The following is a 22,918-nucleotide window of genomic DNA, read 5'->3' as shown; positions in this document are numbered from 1 at the left end:
TGCAAGCAAGCAAAGCTCTTATTAGATATCTCAGTGAGTTTTAAGTGATAAGGTGGAGCATTGGTAGTACATTAAAAAATTAAATGTTGACTTAGCGTCTGCCTTCAACATTCGAAGAAGAATACAAAGAGCAAAGCTTGCTCTGTATAATTGTGATTTCCTTAATCGATTATTGAGAAAAAAAGTCGTATGCACATATTTCTTGACTGTCATTTTATCAGAGAACAAAAACAAAAGGCCTTTATGACGTCAGGTGGAGCAACCAATGAGAGAGCGACCTCGAGACCCAAGAGGGTGAGTGAGAGGGAAAGTTGACCCTCCCCCCCTCTCTTCTATATGTCTCTCACGCCTCAGACATTCTTTGAAATGATGCGGAAATGCTGTGTTTCCTGTCTGTCACGATGGCTGTGTTGACGACGAAAAACTGATGCTGGCATTGATATGCATTTCCCACCAAATACTCTATACAAATCGGAAGTACTCTCCTGAGGTCGTCTTGTCACACAATAGGTTTCTTTTAAGGCTCCGAAGTACGATGGAAAATGCTGTGTGGGGTCTCTACGACGTCAAGAAGACAAAGCAATGCAATGCAAAGCTTATAAGTTGCAAAATGATATGGAATGATTAAATTTCGAAAGAATGGGAAATCTGGTTAAATATAGAAATATTGTTTAATAAATCTGAATTATTTGCTGGAGATGACAATGCAAGCATAAAGTGGCACACATGTCAATCGATCTCGTAGTTATAATGAAATGAGGTTAAAAGGAAACTGACAGATGGCAGTTGAAACATACGAACGAAATACCGAACAGCTGATCGCGAAGTCTGACAAATAATGAGATACACCACTTTGGGCCAAAGTCCTTCCTTTTGGCACTCGTCCAACGACACTCATGAGTGAGGAATATCGGGTCTCCATTTCCTTCTTAACTCTTAATATCGCTGAAAAACTGACTGGTGCCTTTCCTTTTATTTTTTTCGGCAGCGAAATGTGGGAGTTTGTCCTTCCACCAGAATGAAAACAAAAGTCTTCTATCTTTTCTGTATCACTTAGACACTCTTTCACTTCTGCTGGCAGACCCCAGATGAATTGGATGAGAGTGAGTTGAAGTAGGGTTCGGATGGGTTTAGATGAAGCTGATGGCTTGAGTTGCTCAAGCGGACCGCCAGCCACTTTCGCTTGACCCACTGGCACACTTCAGTACTCGGTTGCTGGTTACTCTTTTCTTCAACATCATATAAAATGTCTCATAATGATAAGGTTTCTTATTGTGCTCATGAGTCGGATGAGAGTCGGCTCCTTTTGTTAACCCGCTTAATTGTCAACATCCTCGAGTAATCTCAGGGATTTTTAAACGTAAAAAGGAAGAGTGTCGGTGGGGAGTTGCAAGGTTGACACTCTCACTAAGACCGTATTGTGTAGCAGCCGAAGTTGTGGTTCCGTTGCTGGACGGATTCCGCTTCCAAAACTACCGTGTTGCCAGTCAAGGTGAAGAGGCTAAACTCGTCCGCTAATCACTTCTGTTAAAAGTTCTGCTGAAACTGAATGGACTTAGAGCGAGACTAGTGGTTTCTCTCTCTCTCTCTCTCTCTCTCTCTCTCTCTCTCTCTCTCTCTCTCTCTCAATGCTCACCTTGTTCGAGAGCATTTTCTGTCGAGGGTTTGCGCATAATCTCTCGGAATTTAATATATTCCTGAGCGATGGGATGAAAAGTGAAAGCCGTTCCCCGGACGCATGATGACGTCTGAGAATTACTTGCCCATTTGGTCACGTGAGAAGTTTCTGTTGCTGCTGCTGCTACGTCCGGGTTTATACAGGGAAGGTCAAAGAAATGAGGAATAAAACTTGCACATTCTCTCCTTTTTAAGAGATCATGTTTGATCCTTTTTTTAAGATTCTGGTTAAGAGGAAATGTAAACACTTGAAGAATCTTTTTCTTTCATCCACACTTCATACACAGTCGTGTATATATATATATATATATATATATATATATATATATATATATATATATAATATATTATATATGTATGTATGTATGTATGTATGTATGTGTGCGTGTATATTTATTATTGCAATTGTCAAATAAGCAAGCATTACCTTTAGGAATGATTTGTAGCCGAGCATTCATGTGCAAAAGGGAGGGGCCAGCCTTGATACGGTTTTGTGGTGGAGTTTTAGACACGGAAATTTGTCATCGTGTTGCTGACACTCTTCTGGTGATTTCTTGACGACATGAATGACACAACGGTGATAGGAAGTGCGTCCCAGTTTCCTGGGAGAGAGAAGGGGACGGTGGTGGGGTAAGAGAGGAGGCGGCCTAATCGGCATCTCCTCAATTAAGATTCGATGTCACGTCTGGAGTTGGATGCCCCCCCCCCCCCCAACCCCCACCCCAGTACTTTTGTCCACCGAGCTGACTCCAATCAGGTAATATTCAGCGTCAAGTAGCCAGGACCATATTGAGCAGTTGGCTTATGGATGATCACAGTCCGAAATACTCTCTCTCTCTCTCTCTCTCTCAATGCTGTGTAAGAAACCCATTCACTTCGAAGGAATTCCGAGCGCTGATTGATAGTAGAACGCTGTTGTTGCATTCTCAATGTTACGAGTCAGACCTTGTGAGGTGTTGCAACCCCATCATGGAAACCACAAAAGACTGGTAACCCCGATTCCTTTCCCCACCTCACTCAACCCCTTTCGCCCACTCCATCCGTATTTCCGTGGCCTCCTCCCTCCGTTCCCCGACCCCACCCCTCCCCTTTAAACCCACCTTCTTCCTCTCCGAACTCCTTCCGCTCACCCATCCACCGGAACTACTCGACTACAGCTATATTGCTATTACTACAGGCGCTAGAAAACGCGCACATCCCCACCGCGGTGAAGCAAGGCCTCTTCCTTCTATTGCTGTTGGCGCACGCGACGAGCGCTGCTTCATTAGACTGCAGCTTGCATCCTGATTTAGAGGATTGTTTAATGAAACTGATCATTAAAATGGAAACGACAAAACTGTCTCTTTTGAGGGGGATTTGAAGTGTCGGCTAGAAATAAAGAACACAAGTTCTAACAGGAAAAAATAGAACGTATCTTTTGTATTGCCTCTCTCTCTCTCTCTCTCTCTCTCTCTCTCTCTCTCTCTCCTCACACACACACACACACAGCATGACCCCCAAAGTCCTCCATCTCCTCAACCTCAAAAGAGGAGGAGGGGATGGGGGGGGGGAGAAAGGAGGGTGGCCCTGGCGGGGTGGGCCAAGCAGACGGCCTTGTATCATGGAGTTGCGTACTGCCAGTGAAAGTCATTCCATACCCCGTCACTGAGGTAATAAGGTCACGCGCAAATATACGCACGTACACACGAACACAGTCACTCACTCGCCAAATGTAGACATTGCGCAGCTCTTTTCCTGAGTGAGTCTGTGTCTCTTTTTCGAGGTTCACATCCTGTTCTAGTTTAAGCCACCCACAGAATTGCTTCTCGTAATGCCAGCATTATCGGGAAGGCAGAAATAAGCATTCTCCTCCTCATGGCGTTCCAATTGCCTGTGCTTTGAGGAAATGGGACGAGGCAGCTGATGAAACGGTCGCCCATATGGTCATATTTCCACTTTATTTCGATTGTATATAGAACATATCTTGGAGAGTTATGTTTCATCACTTCCGAATCCTGAAGAACCGAGGTTTTACTAAACGTTAGTCATTTTTGTTTTGTGAAAAATTTAGAGAAAAGTAAATTACAGTTTATTCTATCTCTCAATGTGAGAGAGAGAGAGAGAGAGAGAGAGAGAGAGAGAATACACGCAAAATAGTGTATAAGCATCAGTCAATATTACTGAGAAATAGACAGAATTGTACGAGATCAGTTGCTTAATGTTTAAAATGTTCAATCATTGACGAAACATTTGATGAATTAGTCCTCTTAACAGATGCCATGAACAACTTAGCTTTGCTGTCGTGATGTGTATTTTCCTTGCCTTAACTGTGCAACAGAAGTCACTGACTTCTGGTCCTGAGATTTTGTGTGGATTCGAGCATCAGAGCTGAGGAACCATTACAGATCTTTCATTGTGAAAAATAAAATATTCTTTCGTCTTCTCTGACCTGACCATGTTTCGCTGTGTAAAGGGTGCAATTTACATTAAATAACGCCCTTACTGTGTTGAAAGAGGCGTATAATTATCAGTATTGCATTTAGTCATGCGTTAATGAGTTGTTTGCGTTATTAAAAATAAAAGAAATTAACAGCTTGCTAATATCAGCCAGCTGAATATCAGATTACTTGGTTAATAAGGGGGGGACGTAATTGAATAACATAGCCTACCTGATGTTTAAAATTGGTTACTAATACGTTACTTGAGAAGTGATAGATGCCAGAGACTGGAGAAGTATTGTTTACTGATTTGCAACTGCAGGTACATTTTCTTTGTACCTCTTGGAATATCCGTTTGAAATCAAGTGTTCACTCATGCGTCTGCCGTCTCAATCAAGGAAGAGGACAAAAGTGAAAGCTGGTCTCTTGAATGTTACAAGGAAGGAAACGCCAACCGTCTGTCATCCTTTTATTTGATTTTTATCTCTCTCTCTCTCTCTCTCTCTCTCTCTCTCTCTCTCTCTCTCTCTCTCTCTCTCTCTCTCTCTCTCTCTCTCTCTCTCTACTGTATGCGTGTGTGTTTTAGAAGAGTAAAACTTGACATTTCTCCCTCAGTGCTGCTTCTTGGCCATCTGTCTCCTATGGGAAGAGAATTCCTTTCCATGACTTCCCTTTCACGTATCTCAACATTCCCTCCTTCCTTCCTTTCCTTAGACCAGCACCCTTGCTCGGCTGCCTCCCCGCGGCCCCCTTCCACTTGTAATCTCATTTCTTGATACACTTCCTTCTACCGTTTGGCCTTCAGAGCAAGTGACGCAACTTGAACGATGTTTCGCAAGTCGTCGTATGGTTTCACTGGAGTTGGTTTTATTATGGCTTCCAGCTGGTCTCATGGCCGCATCTACACACAAACGTACAAACATACAAATACACATTCATAAACAGGTACACATGCCTATCCTTTTAATTATGCCAGGAAGTTGCGGTAGTAGGAACGCAAAAGTTTGACGAGCGTTCAGCGGAGGTCACTGCGTACGTTAAGCCTCACCATGCAACTAGTGTTTAATCTAAATTGTATTTTGGTTAGACGTGTAACGAGGTTAAGGCAATGTGCTTTGGGAAAAGCCGATACAAAAAAGAAAATAAAATCTTCAAACGTCATGAAGTTGGCGCAGGCAAAGTGAATTCAATTAATGATTAAAACCAAATTCATTCTTTACGAATTTATTGGTTCTTTAAAAATGAGGCTGAAGGAAGTCCGATTTGTATTTTTTCTTTTTTTAATTTATTTTTTTTTCTGTGCTGATACGTTATCTGGTGGATATGATGCGTGTCTCATTAATTAAGAAATACAATCAAATCAAGTCTTGTGAACATATTGTTGTTATCACAAATGCAATATAAGGAGACAGTGGTCTTTCCGGACCACAGGATTGTGTTGCTTTGCGACGAGGTCCTGAGGAAGGCAGGATGTATAGGCGGTTCCTTATCACTTGGCACGACTTCCTCGTAGTCATGTAAAGCAAGTCCTTCTTAGACGACTTGCACAGTTGCACCCTGCGCTGACCGGCGGTGGGACCCCAGTTGACAAGTGACTTCTTCTCCTGGGCTCTCATGGCAATGGAGGCCTCTTCAGAGCGTCCTAGGGATGCTGTAGAGTGCATACGAAGGCCTTGTCTTTTAACGGGAGGCATTTGTTGCTACAGGGGTTTAGTTGCCGTTTACAAAGGTTGCCATAATAGAGAGGTTTAAACATTATAGCGAGGGAGAAGAGTGCTATAACGGGGTCGAGGATCTGGGTCTAGTTCAGGGCGACCCACTTTCCTTACATTCACTCACTCACTCGTCGTTTCGCCCCCCCCCCCCCCCCCCCCCCCCCCTTTCTTGTCCGACCTTACCCTTCCCCCCACTCACACGTCTTAGCACGTACTCACGCACGCACATCCTAACACGCCTACACACTCGGCCATGTCATTAGTTTTCATTCTTTGCGTTGAAGGAGATTCTTCGTTTGCCAGAAGATGAGTAACTTTGACTTGAAGTCATAATACCACTTCATTCCTAACCTCAAATACTACCAAACCGGTAGTCAACAAACATTTATATTAAATGCCAAGGACTCAAATAATACTTATGCTTCTGCTCGTTGTCTTTGGGATGTCCGTCAATTCTTTTAGAAGAAGACCTACGACAAACATGCTACCCATAACATTCATCGGAAGACCTTCGGGTAACGTTTGGATTTCAGTTGTTGCGATGTGTTGCTGAAGTTTGCCTTAAATACACAACTGCATTGATCCTTTCATAAACTTCCTAAAAAATCCGCCATGCTTTTGAGGACTGTGTTTTATTTCGCATTAAAAGTAAACTTTTTTATTTAAAAAAAATATTAGCAGAGACCAATATCAGTATGAGTGTGGCCCTTCCATTGCGGAGCCTCGGCTACCACCAAAGTGGACGCAAAAATGGTCAAAAGCCTCTTTACAAAACGAGGGAGATTAGCAGGGCTGATGAACCGGATAACCGAAATGGGACCGGAAAAGGGGTCGAGGGGATGGGATCGGATGGGACGGGACGGGATGCTTGGAGACTGTTGACAGAAGGGGGTGGAGGAGATAGATCTGTTGATACAGTCTGCAATGTAGATGGGTCTAGTCAAGTTATGACCTTCCTGGTGGGTGGGTAGGTCACGCTCACTCAAGTGCGCGAGGTCATATGAGGCCATGACATGGACGAGACTATCCCCCCGTCTCTCTCTCTCTCTCTCTCTCTCTCTCTCTCTCTCTCTCTCTCTCTCTCTAGTTTTGTGCCTTGGGCCATTAACTGTCTTTCGTGGAAGGAAAAAAATGTCCTTAGCGTTTCTTCAAAGGAGCGAAACATCATTGACCTGAATACTTCAGTTGAATGTCCTGTCCTCGCGAGAGCCGTGCGGAGAGGAGCCGAAAATATCCATAACGAGTGACTTGAATAGAAGAGAATGGCTCATGGGTGTCACAGCGAGTCATCGATGGTTTAAACTTGAGAGATTCACCCTGTCTGTCTCATGATGAACAAGAATGATATAGCGCGACTCAATCGAAGCAATGGAAGATCCATTATCTTATCTCTCGGCGACATTTAGGTCAGACAGGTAGCTTTTCATAGTCTTAAGCAGCGATGACAATATTATGTAACTGTTATCGTCTTTAACTAACGATAAAGCCTTTCTACCATTATCAGTTGGAGGAATGAATGGCGACTGAATGTTGCGAGTGCCTAGGATGTTTGTTTGTCCAGATTCCTTTTCTTCATTTGCGTCGCAAGCATAACCCAGGGATTAATTTCCCCCAATTTTCCTCTTCTCCTTCCAGTGGATACCGATGGAGCCAGAGTTATCGGAGGTCATCACGGCGAAGGGCTCCACCATCACCACCACCATCATATTCATCACCACCATCTCTCCAACAATGGAGGCAGGTCTCGGGAGCAGCTCCTGCAGGACTTGCTTTCGGCGGGTCAGCTGATGCCAAACATGCATAGCTCAAACCACAACGGCAACAATAACAACAACAACAACAACGGGCCCTATTCCAGCGCCCAGACCTACCAGCCCCACCCTGCCGCCCACGCCGGCCACAGAACGGCCTATTCAGCATCGCACCCTAACACTTCCGGTAAGTCACTAGCACTCTCTCTCTCTCTCTCTCTCTCTCTCTCTCTCTCTCTCTCTCTCTCAAATCAGTGTTGCTCCCTCATTTGCATTTCCAGTGTTCATCATCGACATAGAGCTTTTAGTGTCATTTGTAATTACTTTCTCTCTCTCTCTCTCTCTCACACACACACACATCCATCCATCCATCCATATGCTGATATGAGAAATACAGAATTAAATAACACTGATAACGTATCCATTCTTATCGGGAAAATTAACCCAAAAATATTGGTTTCAAGGTTATCACAAAGCATATTTTTAATAGTTCACATCTGTGATAAACAATTAAGTGCATCTGCAATGGCACCACTAATTACTTTATTATTGTAAATGCTCTGACGCGCTCACAAATCAAAAACGCTGAGCGAAAATATAAAAACAAACTTTTGTTCGAGAACCAGACATAGCTAAACTATTGATAACTGTACATTTGATAGCCTCATCGTGTGTAATTTAGTACAGCCTCTGTACCCAGCAACCTGTTAGTAGTTCAAACCAGTTTATAGGCTTCGCTCCTTGGGCTTGCATGCCTCTGTGCGTACGTTTGGCATTAAACATTACAGTAAAATGTTACTCTTCAAGTTTTTGTCGCGCACCGGATATTCCCATAACTCCCGGCGGCTTGAATATATTCTCAGAATAGATTTCTTTGTGTACTTCACTCCGCCGAAGTAACCAATGTATTGGTCAAGTCTTGGATGAGAATGGTGAGGGTCTTTGTACAGCTTCCTGCCTTCGCATGCAGGTGCTTAGTTCTCGTTACTGGATGACGATCGCATTACAATTATGGGTGGCTATCGTAGGCTCTGTCTGTGCTACGGAAGAAATAGATCTACTACACCCACACGTCCGCTTCTTCACGTCACTAAAACAAAGTGTTTGCACTCCGCAAAGCAGATGCAATAATTGTTGGAAAACTGCAATAACATTTATTTTTATGAACTTTCTTGAAAGTTCATTACTAAATCGGAAACGTTAATTCCTCCCCTTCCCCCTTTCATGAAATGGGAATTGGCTTAGAGCGCTGAAATGGTGAGAATATATTGACCTTGCGGCAACTCAGGTCATGACGTCATAGAGCAGCCTAGCTTGTCAAGGGTACGATTGTCCTTAGCCATTGTTGGCGTTGAAGGATAATGGCTTGCAATGCCAATGTTTTTGATATCTCGTCTGGTTATCTCGCCAAGACACTTAGCACTGAGTACTTACGAATGAACTGAAGTTCAAGATTGATTTTCAAATGAGTGTTCGTTCGCAGAGCGTTATTTTCCGGAGGCGAATGAATGCTAAGCCGCAGACGAAGCCAGGGAATGGAACGCGCAGTGCCGCCATGATCGCAAAGTTACCTATTGATCCACACGAAAATAGCGGCAGTTACGTCACTAGCGGGTTGTGACGCACTTTTTAAAGACGCGCGGAAAGGCTGGTGCTGGAAGTGAAGGTTATGCGGGGGCGGCAGCCCCCTCCTCTCCAGACTCCAGCCGCCAATACCAACTGCTGCAGTTACCCCACCCACTCCTGACCCTCCTCCTTCCCCGTCTTCTCGGGTCGTGGGCGTTGGTAGAAGGAAAAAGAGGATTGGACGAAGACGAACGCTGAGAGAGAGAGAGAGAGAGAGAGAGAGAGAGAGAGAGAGAGAGAGAAAAGTCGTGCAGAAGGGCATCACCATTAGCCATTTTAAAGGTTCATGAGTAGCATGAATGTGGTAGATTGGGGTACGGTGAGTGAGAATTATACCAAGAACAGAATACTTCAAGGTGAGAGGCGTGGGTGGTCTTGGATTAGGAAAACCGAAGGTTGAGGAGAATTCTTTGCTAATTTTCCCATATCTGTAATGAGTTCCGTTAAAATTTTTGACTAATCCCAAAACTTCTGGAATCAGTCACGGCTCTGTTAATGTGTAGCGCATGAGTGAAAAGCTGAGAGAGAGAGAGAGAGAGAGAGAGAGAGAGAGAGAGAGAGAGAGAGAGAGAGAGAGAGACTGTGCATTCAGCTTAAAAAGAAATGTTTTCGGTGACTTTACCTCTCAACTTCCATACTGTAAGTGCAAGTGAGATCTAATTCGAATGGGAAAAGAAAGATGACCACAGATTGATTTCATCTTAGGTAAGAAGAGGTTGTAGGATTTCCCTTTCGGTGACTCAATTGGTCACGTATTTCCGTTGAGCATCTTCCCCGCCCTCACTATTCCTCCATCCCCCTCCCCCACCAACATTCTGAAAGTCGTACAAGAGGGCCGACGTTTTCCCTTCCCCCCTTCCGAGTCTTTTCCATCGCAATCCTCTCGCGAACTTTTTTTTGAGTCCTTTTCCCTGGGACGCTCTTGGCGACCCCGTTTGTACCCTCCGTACTGAAAAGACTCGGAGCCATCCGGGAACCTTAAACGACCCTGACCCTTTTGCTCACACAGACGCGTTTTCCGCACTGCGTCTCCCCGCAAGTCTCCTCCTCGGCTCGTGGAAGAGCAGGAAGAGCTAAAGACCAAGAGTGGTACCGAATTTAGAACGAGAGATGAAACGCTCAGTTTCGATTTAACGGAGAATGGGCCCGTAACAGAAAAAGAAAAAAAAAGTCAGAATACAAGAAACCTCCCAGCTTACTGTAGAATACGTTCATATGTGAGTTAGAGCCAAAGATAAATCGTATGCTCTATGATTTATATACATAAAAAATGCCAATTATTCCAATTTCACAATAATTGTTTTCGCCACGTATGTTGTGCATATAACCACAAAGAAAATTAATTGAAGCACGTCACTGAACTTGCAAAAGAGAGAGAGAGAGGGAGGGGGGGGGCATCCTATTTCCTGTAGTATTATCTCACCGCTGAAGCACCATGGTTTTGAAGATCTGTCCCATTTTACCTCGCACAGTCACGTAGAAGAATGACAATGTCAGATTGGATAAAGGCTTTAAGAATCACGCTTTGTTGGAGTCCGTTCCTTTGGAGGTTTGGTACAATGTTTGCCAAGACCTGCGAAGATTGTGCTGATTTGTTTTGCAAATAATGCGGACCGCCGAGTTGTATCAGTGGTCGTTCGTTATGCCGTGTTTGTTCTAGACTCACGACTTGTCATTTCTTTCTTGATGTGACACGAATTGTGAATATTCTTATTGTTTGTAATTCCTTGATGTCCTGCAATTTCCATTTTTGTAGAATTGTTCTTATTGTGTGTTTGTAATGCCAAGTTAAAATGATACTATTTTCGCAAAGATACTACTCATATGTAAGGCATTTCAACCTGTAAATGACAGGAATGAGAAATTCACTATATATATATATATATATATAGATATATATATATATAGATATGATATGATGTAATATATTATATATATATATATATATATATAATATAGTATATTATATATATTTATATATATATATATATCTATATATCTATTATATAATATATATAATGTATATATGTATAATTATTTATTTATTTATTGTTTCTATATTCATATAATTTCCTGAAAAAATCCAATCTCTGTAATCCATTAATCTAATCCCTTTCTTTCTCTTTGCCAGTAGGTGGATCTTTGCCCCCGTCCCCGGCTGATTCAGGAGTGTCCGACGTGGATTCCTCCAGTGGCCACACCAGTAACGATGAGTCCAAAACCAGAATGCACCTTACAGGTCAGTAAACATCCTGTTTCAGAAAAAGAAAAAAAATCTGTAGAACGTTGCCATTCATGTCCCTTCAAAATACATCTTGACTGTGCCATTTTTCACTCTAGAGACGGAGAATATTGTATCACATTTCTTGACTTCTCTTTTTATCTGTTCAGTTCTCGTCTTTTCATAACACGAGAGAAAAGATGTCTTATTTTGATCTTTCTATATTCTATTACGCTATGATTAAGCTGATGTTTCACACCTTAACATTTCAAGCTGTCGATGATGTTCAAATAGAATAACTGTCCGATTTCTTCACTTCGCTTTTACTCGATTTCATTATCCATTTTCAAGATTCCCTCTCCCTTTTACGAAGCCTTTTCGACCTGTTCACACGTCTCTTAAAAGATTTCAAGGCAGGAAGTTGTAGGGAGACTGGGATTAAGAAAAAGCAGTTAAGACACGGAGCGACAGGTACTCGGAGTTGTTTGTTTTTTCCCCATTTCTTGTTAATTAGGGGACTCCGGATCTTCTTGACAAAAGGGTTTGAGGGATTGCGACTAAATGAGCCCGCAGGCCGACGTCTCTTTAATACTGGCTTTATGAAAGAGCCCTGGTTTCGGGTTACTTCCTTCGGCATCTGCCTACGGTCAGAGGTTCTCACGGTTCCTTAGTGAGTCTATTCGGGAAGCCGGGAGGCATAGTAACGGTCAATTTCGGGGTATTGCCTTTCGTTTCTCAGGGAATATTGTTTCATAAATGTATAAAAATGGATTAGAGCGGAAACGGTACACGCGATTGAAGATGAAGAAAAAAGACGGGTACTTAATTGTGCGTACAGATTGAATGAAGGGGAGCCCCTGAACGGAAGAGTCCGTTAATCCATTTCCTGCTGCGCAAAGTGATCGCGCTTTCCTCCGCGGTGTCAGGTGAAATGACGCTCTCTGCTCGGTCAGGTCATCTTGAGAGGCCAGACGAGGTCAGGTCACCACTGCCGCTGTGATGGGGATTAATGAGGGGTTATTTTCAGAGTGAAAGCTGACTCTCCAGGAAATGGATTCTTCTTAACTGATAAACACGAAAACAACACCTTAGAAATGGTTATTCGGAGAGTTATTTTTAAGCCGTCTTTTGTGCTGGCTTGAAAAACAGGCCCGTTCAGAAAGTACCGTTGGACTGGACTTACACCCCGTAGCTTTCTAAATTCCTTGAACCTTCCCGTGTAAATTAATGTGCCTTCTTACGCGCGCTGTCTTCCCTTGTATTCTGGTCTCTAGAAATGGCTCTCGTATTAGGATTCCTTACAGACAAACAAACTGTCGCTTAATTCTATCTGCAATGTGATTGTCTTCATAAACTGTACATTTCTTTGTATACTCTGCTTGTCATGAATGAATTCATATGGTGAAATATAATATCTTGTTATGCCTTTTATCTGGTTCAAAGCTTTCTAATGAATCCTGTATCGCTCTTTCTCTCTTCCTGCCCTTTCCTCACGCGTCAGCAGTCTGTGGATCTCGGACTCCAGACTCGCCTTCTTCAGGAGCCGAGGCCGGTGGTCCTCTGCCGTCCTTCCACCCCAACTATTCCCCTCAACAATTGCACATGCGATCTTCGTCTCAGCCGCCTCTCACTCCTACCTTCCCCAGACCTCAAGGTAAATAAATAACACATTGACTCTTCGGCCGCTTCCTAACAATTTCATAAGGAACACAGTAAATAGTCATGCTCCCAACTCTGTCATTTTCATGACGAACACCATTTCTTTTTATTCTGCTTATCCTGCTGAAAGATTATGTGTGTAATGTATATAAACTGTATATTGCTTATTGTGTTCTTCAGTTTTTTCCTAGATTACCAATACATTTTAACAAATATTTTTATGACCATCATCATCACCACCTCAAATACAGTTTTCAGCCTCCTTAAAATATGTCACACTTGTTTGGATTATTGTTAATCATTTTATGTCTGTTCGTTTTCGCATCTCGTATCAGATGCACAATAGAAAGAGAGAAAGTTTTAAAAAGTTCCGCGAAACTCAGCCGTCGTTCACTGTTTCCTCAAAAAAGAGAAAATAGTTAACTCGGAATTAGTCATTAAAAGTTAAATGCTCCCACCACGTGGGCTGTCACTTTTTGTTTTCACTTTTGCCTCGTTGCTTTGTCATAAGACGCCACCGTCGGTAGGGGGTCCAGGGGGATGTGGGGACTGTTGGGAAGGAAGAGGGTGTTCCATATGACGACTTCCTTGGACACCGCAAAAACGTTTTTCTCTTCGCAGTTAATTAAAAGGAGGAATTAAAGTTTGTTTGCCAATATATGTGATCATGACTTGACGGGTTCATCCTCAGCTCTTTTGCGATCAGTTCAGCTGGAGAATTCGATCTCTCTTTGAGCCACGAACCAAAATTTGAGAAGGTTGAACAGCTTCTGTATGAGAAAGTATTATTATTATCGTAAAGCTACAAATGACTCGCCAGAGGAGTGAGACTGAAGTAGTGGGAAGAACCTTGGGTTCTTGCTGCCATGTGGAGGGAAAGTTGCAAGTACGTTGTAGTCAAGTAGGTCAAGGGTGGTAGTGGTTGCCAGTATAGTAGTAGTAGTTGTTGCTCTTGTAGTTGTGGTTAGGCGTACTAATGATGGCTGTCAACATCCAAGTGGATATTGAAGGGGGAGGGGGGGGGGGGGGGATGGAGGCAGCATTCTGTCGTCTGGGACAGACAAATACCAGCGAATAAGGGAAATAACAGCCTTTGGAGAGCTTGGACTGACCACCGGATGTGAGGATGTGAAGCTGCTGCTAGCCTTTGGCTTCCCGCTGAGACAGGTCCTGATATTTTACTCCAGTTTTCCGCAGGATACGATTCCGTAAATATTTGATCACGATCAGCCCAGGCACAAGTTATTCCGCTCGTAAGCTTAACAAGAAAACTGGAATTTAAGCACTTGCTATTTATTCCTGCGTCTCAGGCTTCGCGTGCTAACTTGCTCTATTTACGAGCAGACATAAATTTCGTTAGTTCTATTCAGAAATCCCATGTTTTGTTATGTAGAACTCAAGCCAACGTTTTCCTTTAGAAATCATATCCCAAGATGTCGAGAAAATGGAAATGGAGAGTGGGCCGTCACAATTGCTGCACTGGTTGGCTAGTCTGGGGATTCATGGAGGGGTGGGTTGCTTCTAGTATTCATTAGAGAGCGCCAGCTGAGAGAGAGAGAGAGAGAGAAAGAGAGAGAGAGAAAAAACTTTCTTCAGTGAAAGTTGTGGATTCGGCATAGCGAACAAGCGCGAGTAAAAGTAGCGGCTGCTGCGCTGTTGTGGTACAAGAAAAAGTGAGAGAAGTCGCTAGGAAGAACAGATTCCTTATCGAGAGAAACCGTTGCATTATGTTGCTACACTTTCCCATTCAAGTCATGTGTAATTTAAACCACTAAGTAGTAATACTAATATATATACAATAATAATAATAATGGACGAACCAAGAAAGGGTCCACAAGAGTGTAGCAAATTGCAAAAATCCGAGAACCCTTGAAAAGTCTGGATTTATAACGGAAATGCCTTTCCTTGGTCCGGTGGCTAAAGGAAGAGAAACTAACTCGCACGCTCCGTCTCTCGCTACCCCGTGGCTGATGGGGAAAACGAAAAAGAAAAAAAATGATTGACAGTCAACCAACTGTTGATCGTTGGTGAATATAAAAGCGTATCAGAACAGCGGGGCTAATCTCTGGAAAATTGTCAGGGTTTTCTCTCGAATCCGGAAACGCAAATGCTGTCAGTTGTTGTCCTCTTTTCAGTTTTCGAATTGAGGTCATTGGGTGTACATCTCCAACCATCCCTAGATGAGGAAGACAAAGTTTTAAAGAAAATTATATTCGACCCAGAAAGTAGATTTTTTTCCTTTTTTTTATGAAGGGTTACCGAGTCCCTTTTCCTCGTGGGGAAGAGGAAGTCGTGAGGCGGGGAACTATGCTACTACGATGGGTCGGGGAGGTCCCGCAGGGGGAGTGGTGATGGCCGTCGGTAGTCCTGGGAGTTGGTTAGTCACCACCTCCTTGCAGGAGTTACCCATAGGCTCTCGGGGTTGGGAGGTAGGAGGGGGGGAAAGAAGCAGGAGAGAATAAGTAATAATAAGAGGAGGAGTAGGAGGAGAAACTGAAGAGGGTGATGAAAGTATTTGGTGAGGTAAGTGGTGATGACCTTGGTGAGCGCTCTCAAAGTCAGCAAGTCAGTGCTCCCTGTCACTACCACTCCGACTGCTCCTAGTACCACCAGCGCTGCCATGAAGGCAACAAAGGCATTCTCTATTGCCCCTACTTTCATGCCGAGTACACCATAGGGACAGCAACCTCGCACGGGAGTCGCCTGGTGGAGCACTGCCGCCACCGCCAGTCTTAAAGAATACACCTTCGGAGCTGTCCAGAGGCCGCTTTCTCTCTTTTCTTTCTCACATCTACGCGTTCATTTTGATGCATATGTCACAAAAGGTGCAAAAACTTTTGCGAAATCATTGGGATGCAATATGATCCCCATATTAACAGAATAAATGCCTTCCAGTTTTCTTAATTTACGATTTGCTTCTGATGGCGACATGGTGATGCTACGGTTTAATCCCACTGGTTAGTGTGAGGATCCCAGATAGTGTACTCGCGCCCTGATTGGCCGATGGCGGATAGTGTAGTGGCGGGACACAAATGGTTACAAGCGGGTTGACTGACCAATTCCAAGGTCATTTGAAATTGGCGAAATGCCGTCATACTCAAAGCATCAGTTATTTTTTTTTTCAAATGTAACTTCACTGTTATCAAGCTATTAATTCACCTCAGGCCCCCGTAAAGCAAAGTGCGGTTCTGATCCTAATCATCAAAATTTCATTAAGAATTGAATTTCAGCAAGTGTTCATGATTTTATCATCGCTGTATCAAGGATTTTAAGGAGGGAAAATTCTCTTCACAAGTAAAAACTAAAATCATAATTTTCGTCGGAGCTGGTTTCTTCAAGCACAATATGAAAGTCACAGGAAATTCTTCCCATTCTTCTTAGACCTCGACCAATCTCTCTCTCTCTCTCTCTCTCTCTCTCTGGAAACAGTTCAGATTAAATGCGCCCTTGTGCATGTAACAAAGCGTTGCATACCTCCTAGGCCCGTTCGTTTATCTGATCACGACAGGCACACTAGAAAAATCTTTAAGACTAATATATTCATCCAAAGAATTAAATTGACATCTGGCAATGAACGGATGAGTTTGGGTTTATTTATCCAGCAATCTTCACATGTACATTTTTTGCTAGCAGTGCAAGATGGGCATTTGTGCATGCCATGTTCAACCTTGAAGCAGCGCATTGACACGCTTCCAATTCAATTGCCTCCTTCCCCAAAGAGCAAGATTACGATTACTTATAATACATTAATTTACTTGTGCTTTAGCACTGCGTTTATAAAATGGACAAGGTTATCTGAGGTTTACGCCCGAAGAAGGTATATTGTAATCTGATTCGTCCTGAAAATGATCAGGAAAATACGATCGATTGTCTACGTTGGCAACTTTGCTTGAGATAGCTGCCAACACAGCCATTTTGGCGGGAACTTGGTTGATGTGTAAAGGCCTTTTCCTGCTTCGTGATGTGAATGTTTAATAATGGATAGGACTGTATACAACGCTAGCGTGTTCAGTGTTCGCAATTTATAATGAATATACAATATATACTGCGATTTCATTACATATTTTTTTTTATGGCAATACTTGCTTTTATTGTGGAATGCAAGTACCTACTACGAGCGGATAGAATTATTGAAATCTACCTAGCGGATTTTTAAAAATTACTATTGCTCGCTCATATAAAGAAAATTATCAGTTTGTAGATGAGTGTGTCAATTACTATGTACGCTAAACGCTAAATACCGTGACGTTTCACGTTTGTTTTTCACTTTTTTCATCGATTTTATGTTGTAAGCGAATCGACTTAAGAGATGAGTGTTTCCATAATCTAAGTTGAAAAATTCACTTTTAGTGTAAAAGGTTCTTGTCTAACTGATGATGATGATGATGGTTCCAACGATCATTTTGACTCGTTGTCACTGCTGCCGTAGCGACAAAACCCCACTGACGTTGATATCTTTGCAGATTCTCAGGTGATGAGTGGTTACGGAGGCGTCGGAGTAAGTGGTTACATGGATGCCGGCTCCCCAGGAGGCATGGCGGGCTATGGGATTAATTCTCCTCATTACACCACCCATCCGTCGGGATTGACATCACCGCTACAGCCGCCCAACGCCTCTCACATGGGCCACTTGGTCTCCTCAGGAATGGGCGCTGCCCCTTCCACAGCCTCGCCGTCCTCATCCTCCTCGGCAGAGGATATCTTCCTGGGAGACATGGGATTCCCACCCAGGATGAAGAAGAAGGGCCGTAAACCCAAACCTGTTGATGCTAACGGACAACCCCAACAGCCAGGCATGAAGAGGAAGAGCCGAGAAGGTGAGTTTCGACAGAGAGAGAGAGAGAGAGAGAGAGAGAGAGAGCAAAAAACATCTCCCGCCTTTTTTTTAAACAAAAGCGAATGTATATGTCTGCTTGACCAAGTGTTGAACATAATATAATTGTTATTCTATCCGTCTCCCGTGCATTGATTTTATTCTCATTTTCCAATGGTTTCCCTTTCAGGCTCCACAACATACCTTTGGGAGTTTCTTTTGAAGCTACTTCAAGATAAGGAATGTTGTCCTAAATACATTAAGTGGACCAATAGGGAAAAGGGCATTTTCAAGCTGGTAGACTCAAAGGCCGTCTCTCGGCTCTGGGGTCTACACAAGAACAAACCCGACATGAACTACGAAACCATGGGACGAGCCCTTAGGTAAGGATCTGCCACGATTGACAACTTGGCAGTTAATTTTACATTTCGCACATTGTATTGTTAATGTGTCACGCTAGTAAAAATATAATGAAGTTTTATAATGCAACTATTTTCTTTTACCAAATCCGCCATTTCTTAAAATAGCCCATTAAAATATCTTTTTCTCTTGCAGATACTACTACCAGCGTGGAATTCTGGCCAAAGTTGACGGTCAAAGGCTGGTCTATCAATTTGTGGACGTCCCGAAAGACATCATTGAAATTGACTGCACGGGGGCGTAAAGCTTCATTCAACACTGCTCATGGTCAACGTTCAAAATGATAAAAAAAAAAAAAATTAACGTGTCCAGGATGTTCCTAGGGCATGTTCATCGATGACCTGAAGTCTTTGGACACCTTAGGACGAAGACGTGTCCATCTGACGAGCCCTTCCGCGCCCCCAAAGGCTTCCCTGCGCTGCTCTCTGGCGCCCATCTCTCTCTCTCCTTCTCACGTGCACACGATGGAAGAGGATACAGTGATGACTGAAAGCTCATCATGGTGGAAGCGTCGTGATGGTCATGAAGATGATGAGACCGTCTCATTGCCATTATCATCATCACCTTGCTGTTTGACTTCTTGCACAAGGCGAATCCAAAAGAACGCGAATTGGGATATTGTGATGTTTTTTGGATTCTGGAATGACGGCAGTTATGGACAATCCCAAAGGAAGAAAAGTGGAAGAAATGTAATGTAAATTATGATGGTCCCAGAGGGTCTGATGCTGACGATTCTCTGTTAACCTACTTCTGTATATATTGCCTCCTAATCTTTCTTCATAATGTAATGACTATCACACTCGATCAGAGTTTGTAAATAGTATATAGATAAGATAATGACAATTATTTTATTACGTAACATGCGCCTCTAGACCAAGTGGCCAGAGACTGCCAAAAAACGGAACAGTGTGTGAGGCCCAACCTCCTCCTCCTCCTCCTATTCTTCCCACCCCATCCAGAATGTGATAAAGTAGGCAGCAGCCCTCGTAGTAGGAACAGTGGTGATGAAAAATGGACGATACAAAGATACTAACGACTTTGTCATTATCCTTGTGTACGGGCTGCTCAGTGTAGGTTGTAGTGAAATTTTGAGAGTCATATAGTTTTAAATCTTCTCTCGGAGCCTCTCTTGAAATGCGTGCAGTATATCCCCTGATGTCGGGGCCTTCCCTCCCTCCCTCCCTCCCTCACTCACTCTTTCCCCCTCCTCCCTCCCTCTATCCACCTCTTCCTCCTATCCGCCCTCCATGCATCCTTCGCCGGTGAACTGCACCACTCCTTCTTCCGCCGTAGGAACAATGTAGCGGAGGGTCTTAGAATAACTGCAATGTAATGCAGTGCTCGTAGATTCACTTCCAACAACAGTCTGTCTGACATTGAAACTGGCCTTTCTCAGCCAATCACTCCAGAGTAGTGTTCAGTATTTATGTTTTAGTTATCTTTCATCCGAGTATGAGTTGATTTGAATCTAAGAGGATATACTGCAGGTTCAACAGAAGGCCCCTTTAACAAATGGATGACGGATTTAGGGCCTGAAGGAACAAAATCGGGCCATAAAAGATAGTTAGATAGATAGATCCCACCTAGTGTCCTTTATAGCGCAGTACTGGACTTGTACTTCTCTCGAACGCTTGTTGAAGGAAAGAGCATATTGTGAATATGCTGGAGGACGTTGATGGACAGTGCCTTGCAAAGCAGCTTTGTCAGTCCAATGCGCTATACATTTGCTTCTTTTAAAATTAAAAAAAAGGTAAAACATGACTGGCTCTGTAAAAACAAAGGAGGAAAAATTGAGACACATTTGTGATTGGCCTGCTATGATACTTCTTGTACTAACCGAAAGCCAAGGTGATATTAGTGATAAAGTGTTGTGAAAAACAAAAATGATAATAATTGACTTGGGCATCACGAGGAATGAGGTTGTCCATGGAATCGGTGCTCAGTTAGACGGTCATGTTCCAATTATTCTTTGTAACAGAAAAAGAGAAAGCCATATCATATATATTTTGAATACACTGTATTTACTACTTTTAAAATTTGTAGTCTATTTTTCATCTACAAGAAACAAACACAAAAATATAACCCAGTTGTCCAATCTGTAGCTAATGCTTATTATAATTCGTCTGTCTGTGCCTCTCTCTCTCTCTCTCTCCTCTTTCTCTCTCTTGCTGAAGAAGAGAGGATATAGACAGCACTAATAGTAATGACCTATGTGATGAAATGAGGGATCTCTCGACATAAATTAAGTGATTGGCAGTGTTATGAAACGAAGAAGATGAAGAAGAAGAAGATAAGAAAGAAGAACTCTGCCTGCGCCCCTTCTGTAAAATAGACACTTTTTTAAGGATTATGATTCTTATTTATTTATTGAACACTTACTATTTAAAACATGGAATTGTTAAATTGTTATCTAATTTAATGTTTTTGAGCAATCAGACTGGGAAATGACTTAAGGTGTAACATGTAAGTTCAGTTGTGGTGTTGTGTTTTATGTCATTCAATCATGATCATCGCTATTCAACAAGCTGCTATGTTATATACTTTTTATTATCATCATCATGTCAAATTGATAGCGGACCAACCTTTCTTCGCTAAATTATTTCATTTCATTTCGAGTATTATTATTATTATTATTATTATTAAACTAAGTTTACATATCATTTTGGTTGTATACTAAATCATTCCTTTTTTGTATGGCCTAGTTTGCGTGTTATGACTTCAAAGGCGCTCCTCCCGACCCTTCCTATTAAGAAACCCCCATGGATGAACCACAAACGAAAGTAGAAAGTCAAAAATACTTCTTCATTCATATCTCACGCTGATTCAACTTAATATATTGTAGTTATTATTATTATTATTATTATTATTATTATTATTATTGCAGTTATAATTAATGATCAGAATATTTATTATGTTGGGGAAACGCTACTAACATTATTCTCTTTATTATTTATGTCCCAACGTTTTTATTTTTAGTAAAACACTCACTTAGTTATCCTTACTTTCTTGTCACTCTTCATAGCGGTGAACACATTTCACTGGCATTCTGCAGCATTATTTATATAAATAAATACATATATATTTTTGTCTTGTCTAGATGACATTTACGCCCTCCTTTTTCGTTCACTTCGCTATTGTAATCTCCTGTGCAATTATAATTATTATCATTATTTTCTCCTTCCATAACATTTAATTCTCATCTTTTCTCACGAGCGTGTGTCGTCCGCGTGTTGGTCCCCCTTACCCCACCCCCTCTCTCCTAATCGGCCCCTCGTCCCGGGCCCACCCGCCCCCTTACCTATGGAATCCCGTGTATCCCGAGAGTTGGCTTCTGTAGTACAAAGTGTGGTGGTGGCTGGCGGTGCCTAATACCTGCTTGATATTTTTGTGTCCACTTAACGCCCACGGGATTCTCGCCGACTGCATCCCACTGCAGCCGGCGAGAACGGTGAGAGCTCCACAGTTGAGTTCGGCACATCGTATTACAATCATTACATACCGTGTGTTATGTCATTTCTGCTCTGAGAGCTGGTCTGCCTGATTTGGGCCAATTCCCCGCCACAGAGTTTTTTGCCTTTTTTATATATATATATTTATCCCTTTTTTGTAAGGGTGATGATAAACTGGAGTACTTTGGGTCCCTAAGACGCTCCTCATCTGGTGGCAAAGGCCCGAATTTCTTCGCCAGCCCTCAGAGACAGACTGTAACTGTACTAACAAGTCCGAGATGTAACGACTATAACTGAAAGGATGAAGGCATCATGAAGTGCCCCAGCCCCACCGCTGTACAGTCTTGTCGACGGCCAAATGAATTGGGCCAATGTCGACAGCTTTTTCAGTGTTCACATTCACACTGTATCAATACTACCATTTTTAAGGTGTAAAATAAAGTAAATGATATATATATATATACTTCTTGTGTTCTTATCCTTTCTTTTTTTTATATATAATCTACGTTGTACTAAAAACCAATGGTGTTCTCTGTTGTTCGAAACTGGTGAAAAAACTGATAAATAGAATTACAGCCAACCATTGTGAATTGTATCCCAGGAATGAATTGGGCTTTGAAAATTAACAAAACTACTTTTCATCAAGAGAATATTTGGTGTAACCCTGGAGAGTACCTAAATCCCGAATATTCTTACATTATTCAAACTTGAAGTTAAGGTCGAAAGAAAAATATTTATATTTAGAAACAGACAGAGCAAATGCACAACTAGAACATTTTAGAAGTTGAAGTGGTGAAAAATACCTATCAAGGAGAAAAATGAAATGAAGTTATGAGATAAAAATCGTAAGAAAAATGGTATGTAACGAGATCTAAGTCACCAGAAGAAGCACTACATTCTGATAAACTAAAAATGTTATTCTCTACAAAATTTGTAATCCTAGGTAATCACCAAAAATATGAGTTTCTGGAAATTCAACATGGCCGCGGCTCTTCCATATTGTATATTGACTGTAAGATTCAAACAGGATCACTTTGGTTCAAAGTCACACTTGGGCCAAACTTAAAAATCCATTTTAAATCTGCTTTATTCTCCTAAAAGAGGAATGATGGTTGCATCTTTCAGAGAAATTTATCATATTCCTAGATGAGAAATGATGCTTGCAACTTT

At 42.3% G+C, this 22,918-nt stretch overlaps 1 protein-coding gene across 12 annotated transcripts in view; it reads left to right on the top strand.

Moving 5' to 3' along the window:
- Positions 1 to 22,209, top strand: part of LOC135217344 (ecdysone-induced protein 74EF-like) — an 865,315-nt gene extending 843,106 nt beyond the window's left edge. For 11 of the 12 annotated variants that reach the window (XM_064253154.1, XM_064253153.1, XM_064253155.1 and 8 more), the window contains 6 exons: positions 7,445 to 7,747; positions 11,318 to 11,425; positions 12,912 to 13,061; positions 17,530 to 17,883; positions 18,070 to 18,262; positions 18,435 to 22,209. In XM_064253154.1, the coding sequence (XP_064109224.1) occupies positions 7,445 to 7,747; positions 11,318 to 11,425; positions 12,912 to 13,061; positions 17,530 to 17,883; positions 18,070 to 18,262; positions 18,435 to 18,543 (1,217 nt within the window). In that variant the 3' untranslated portion in view covers positions 18,544 to 22,209. The remainder of the gene's footprint in view (positions 1 to 7,444; positions 7,748 to 11,317; positions 11,426 to 12,911; positions 13,062 to 17,529; positions 17,884 to 18,069; positions 18,263 to 18,434) is intronic. The other variant, XM_064253164.1, reaches the window with a different exon arrangement.
- The last annotated feature ends 709 nt before the right edge of the window (positions 22,210 to 22,918 follow it).

This window comes from Macrobrachium nipponense, chromosome 7, assembly GCF_015104395.2.
Source record: "Macrobrachium nipponense isolate FS-2020 chromosome 7, ASM1510439v2, whole genome shotgun sequence".
Lineage (NCBI taxonomy): Eukaryota > Metazoa > Arthropoda > Malacostraca > Decapoda > Palaemonidae > Macrobrachium > Macrobrachium nipponense.
This window is presented reverse-complemented; position numbering and strand designations above follow the sequence as displayed.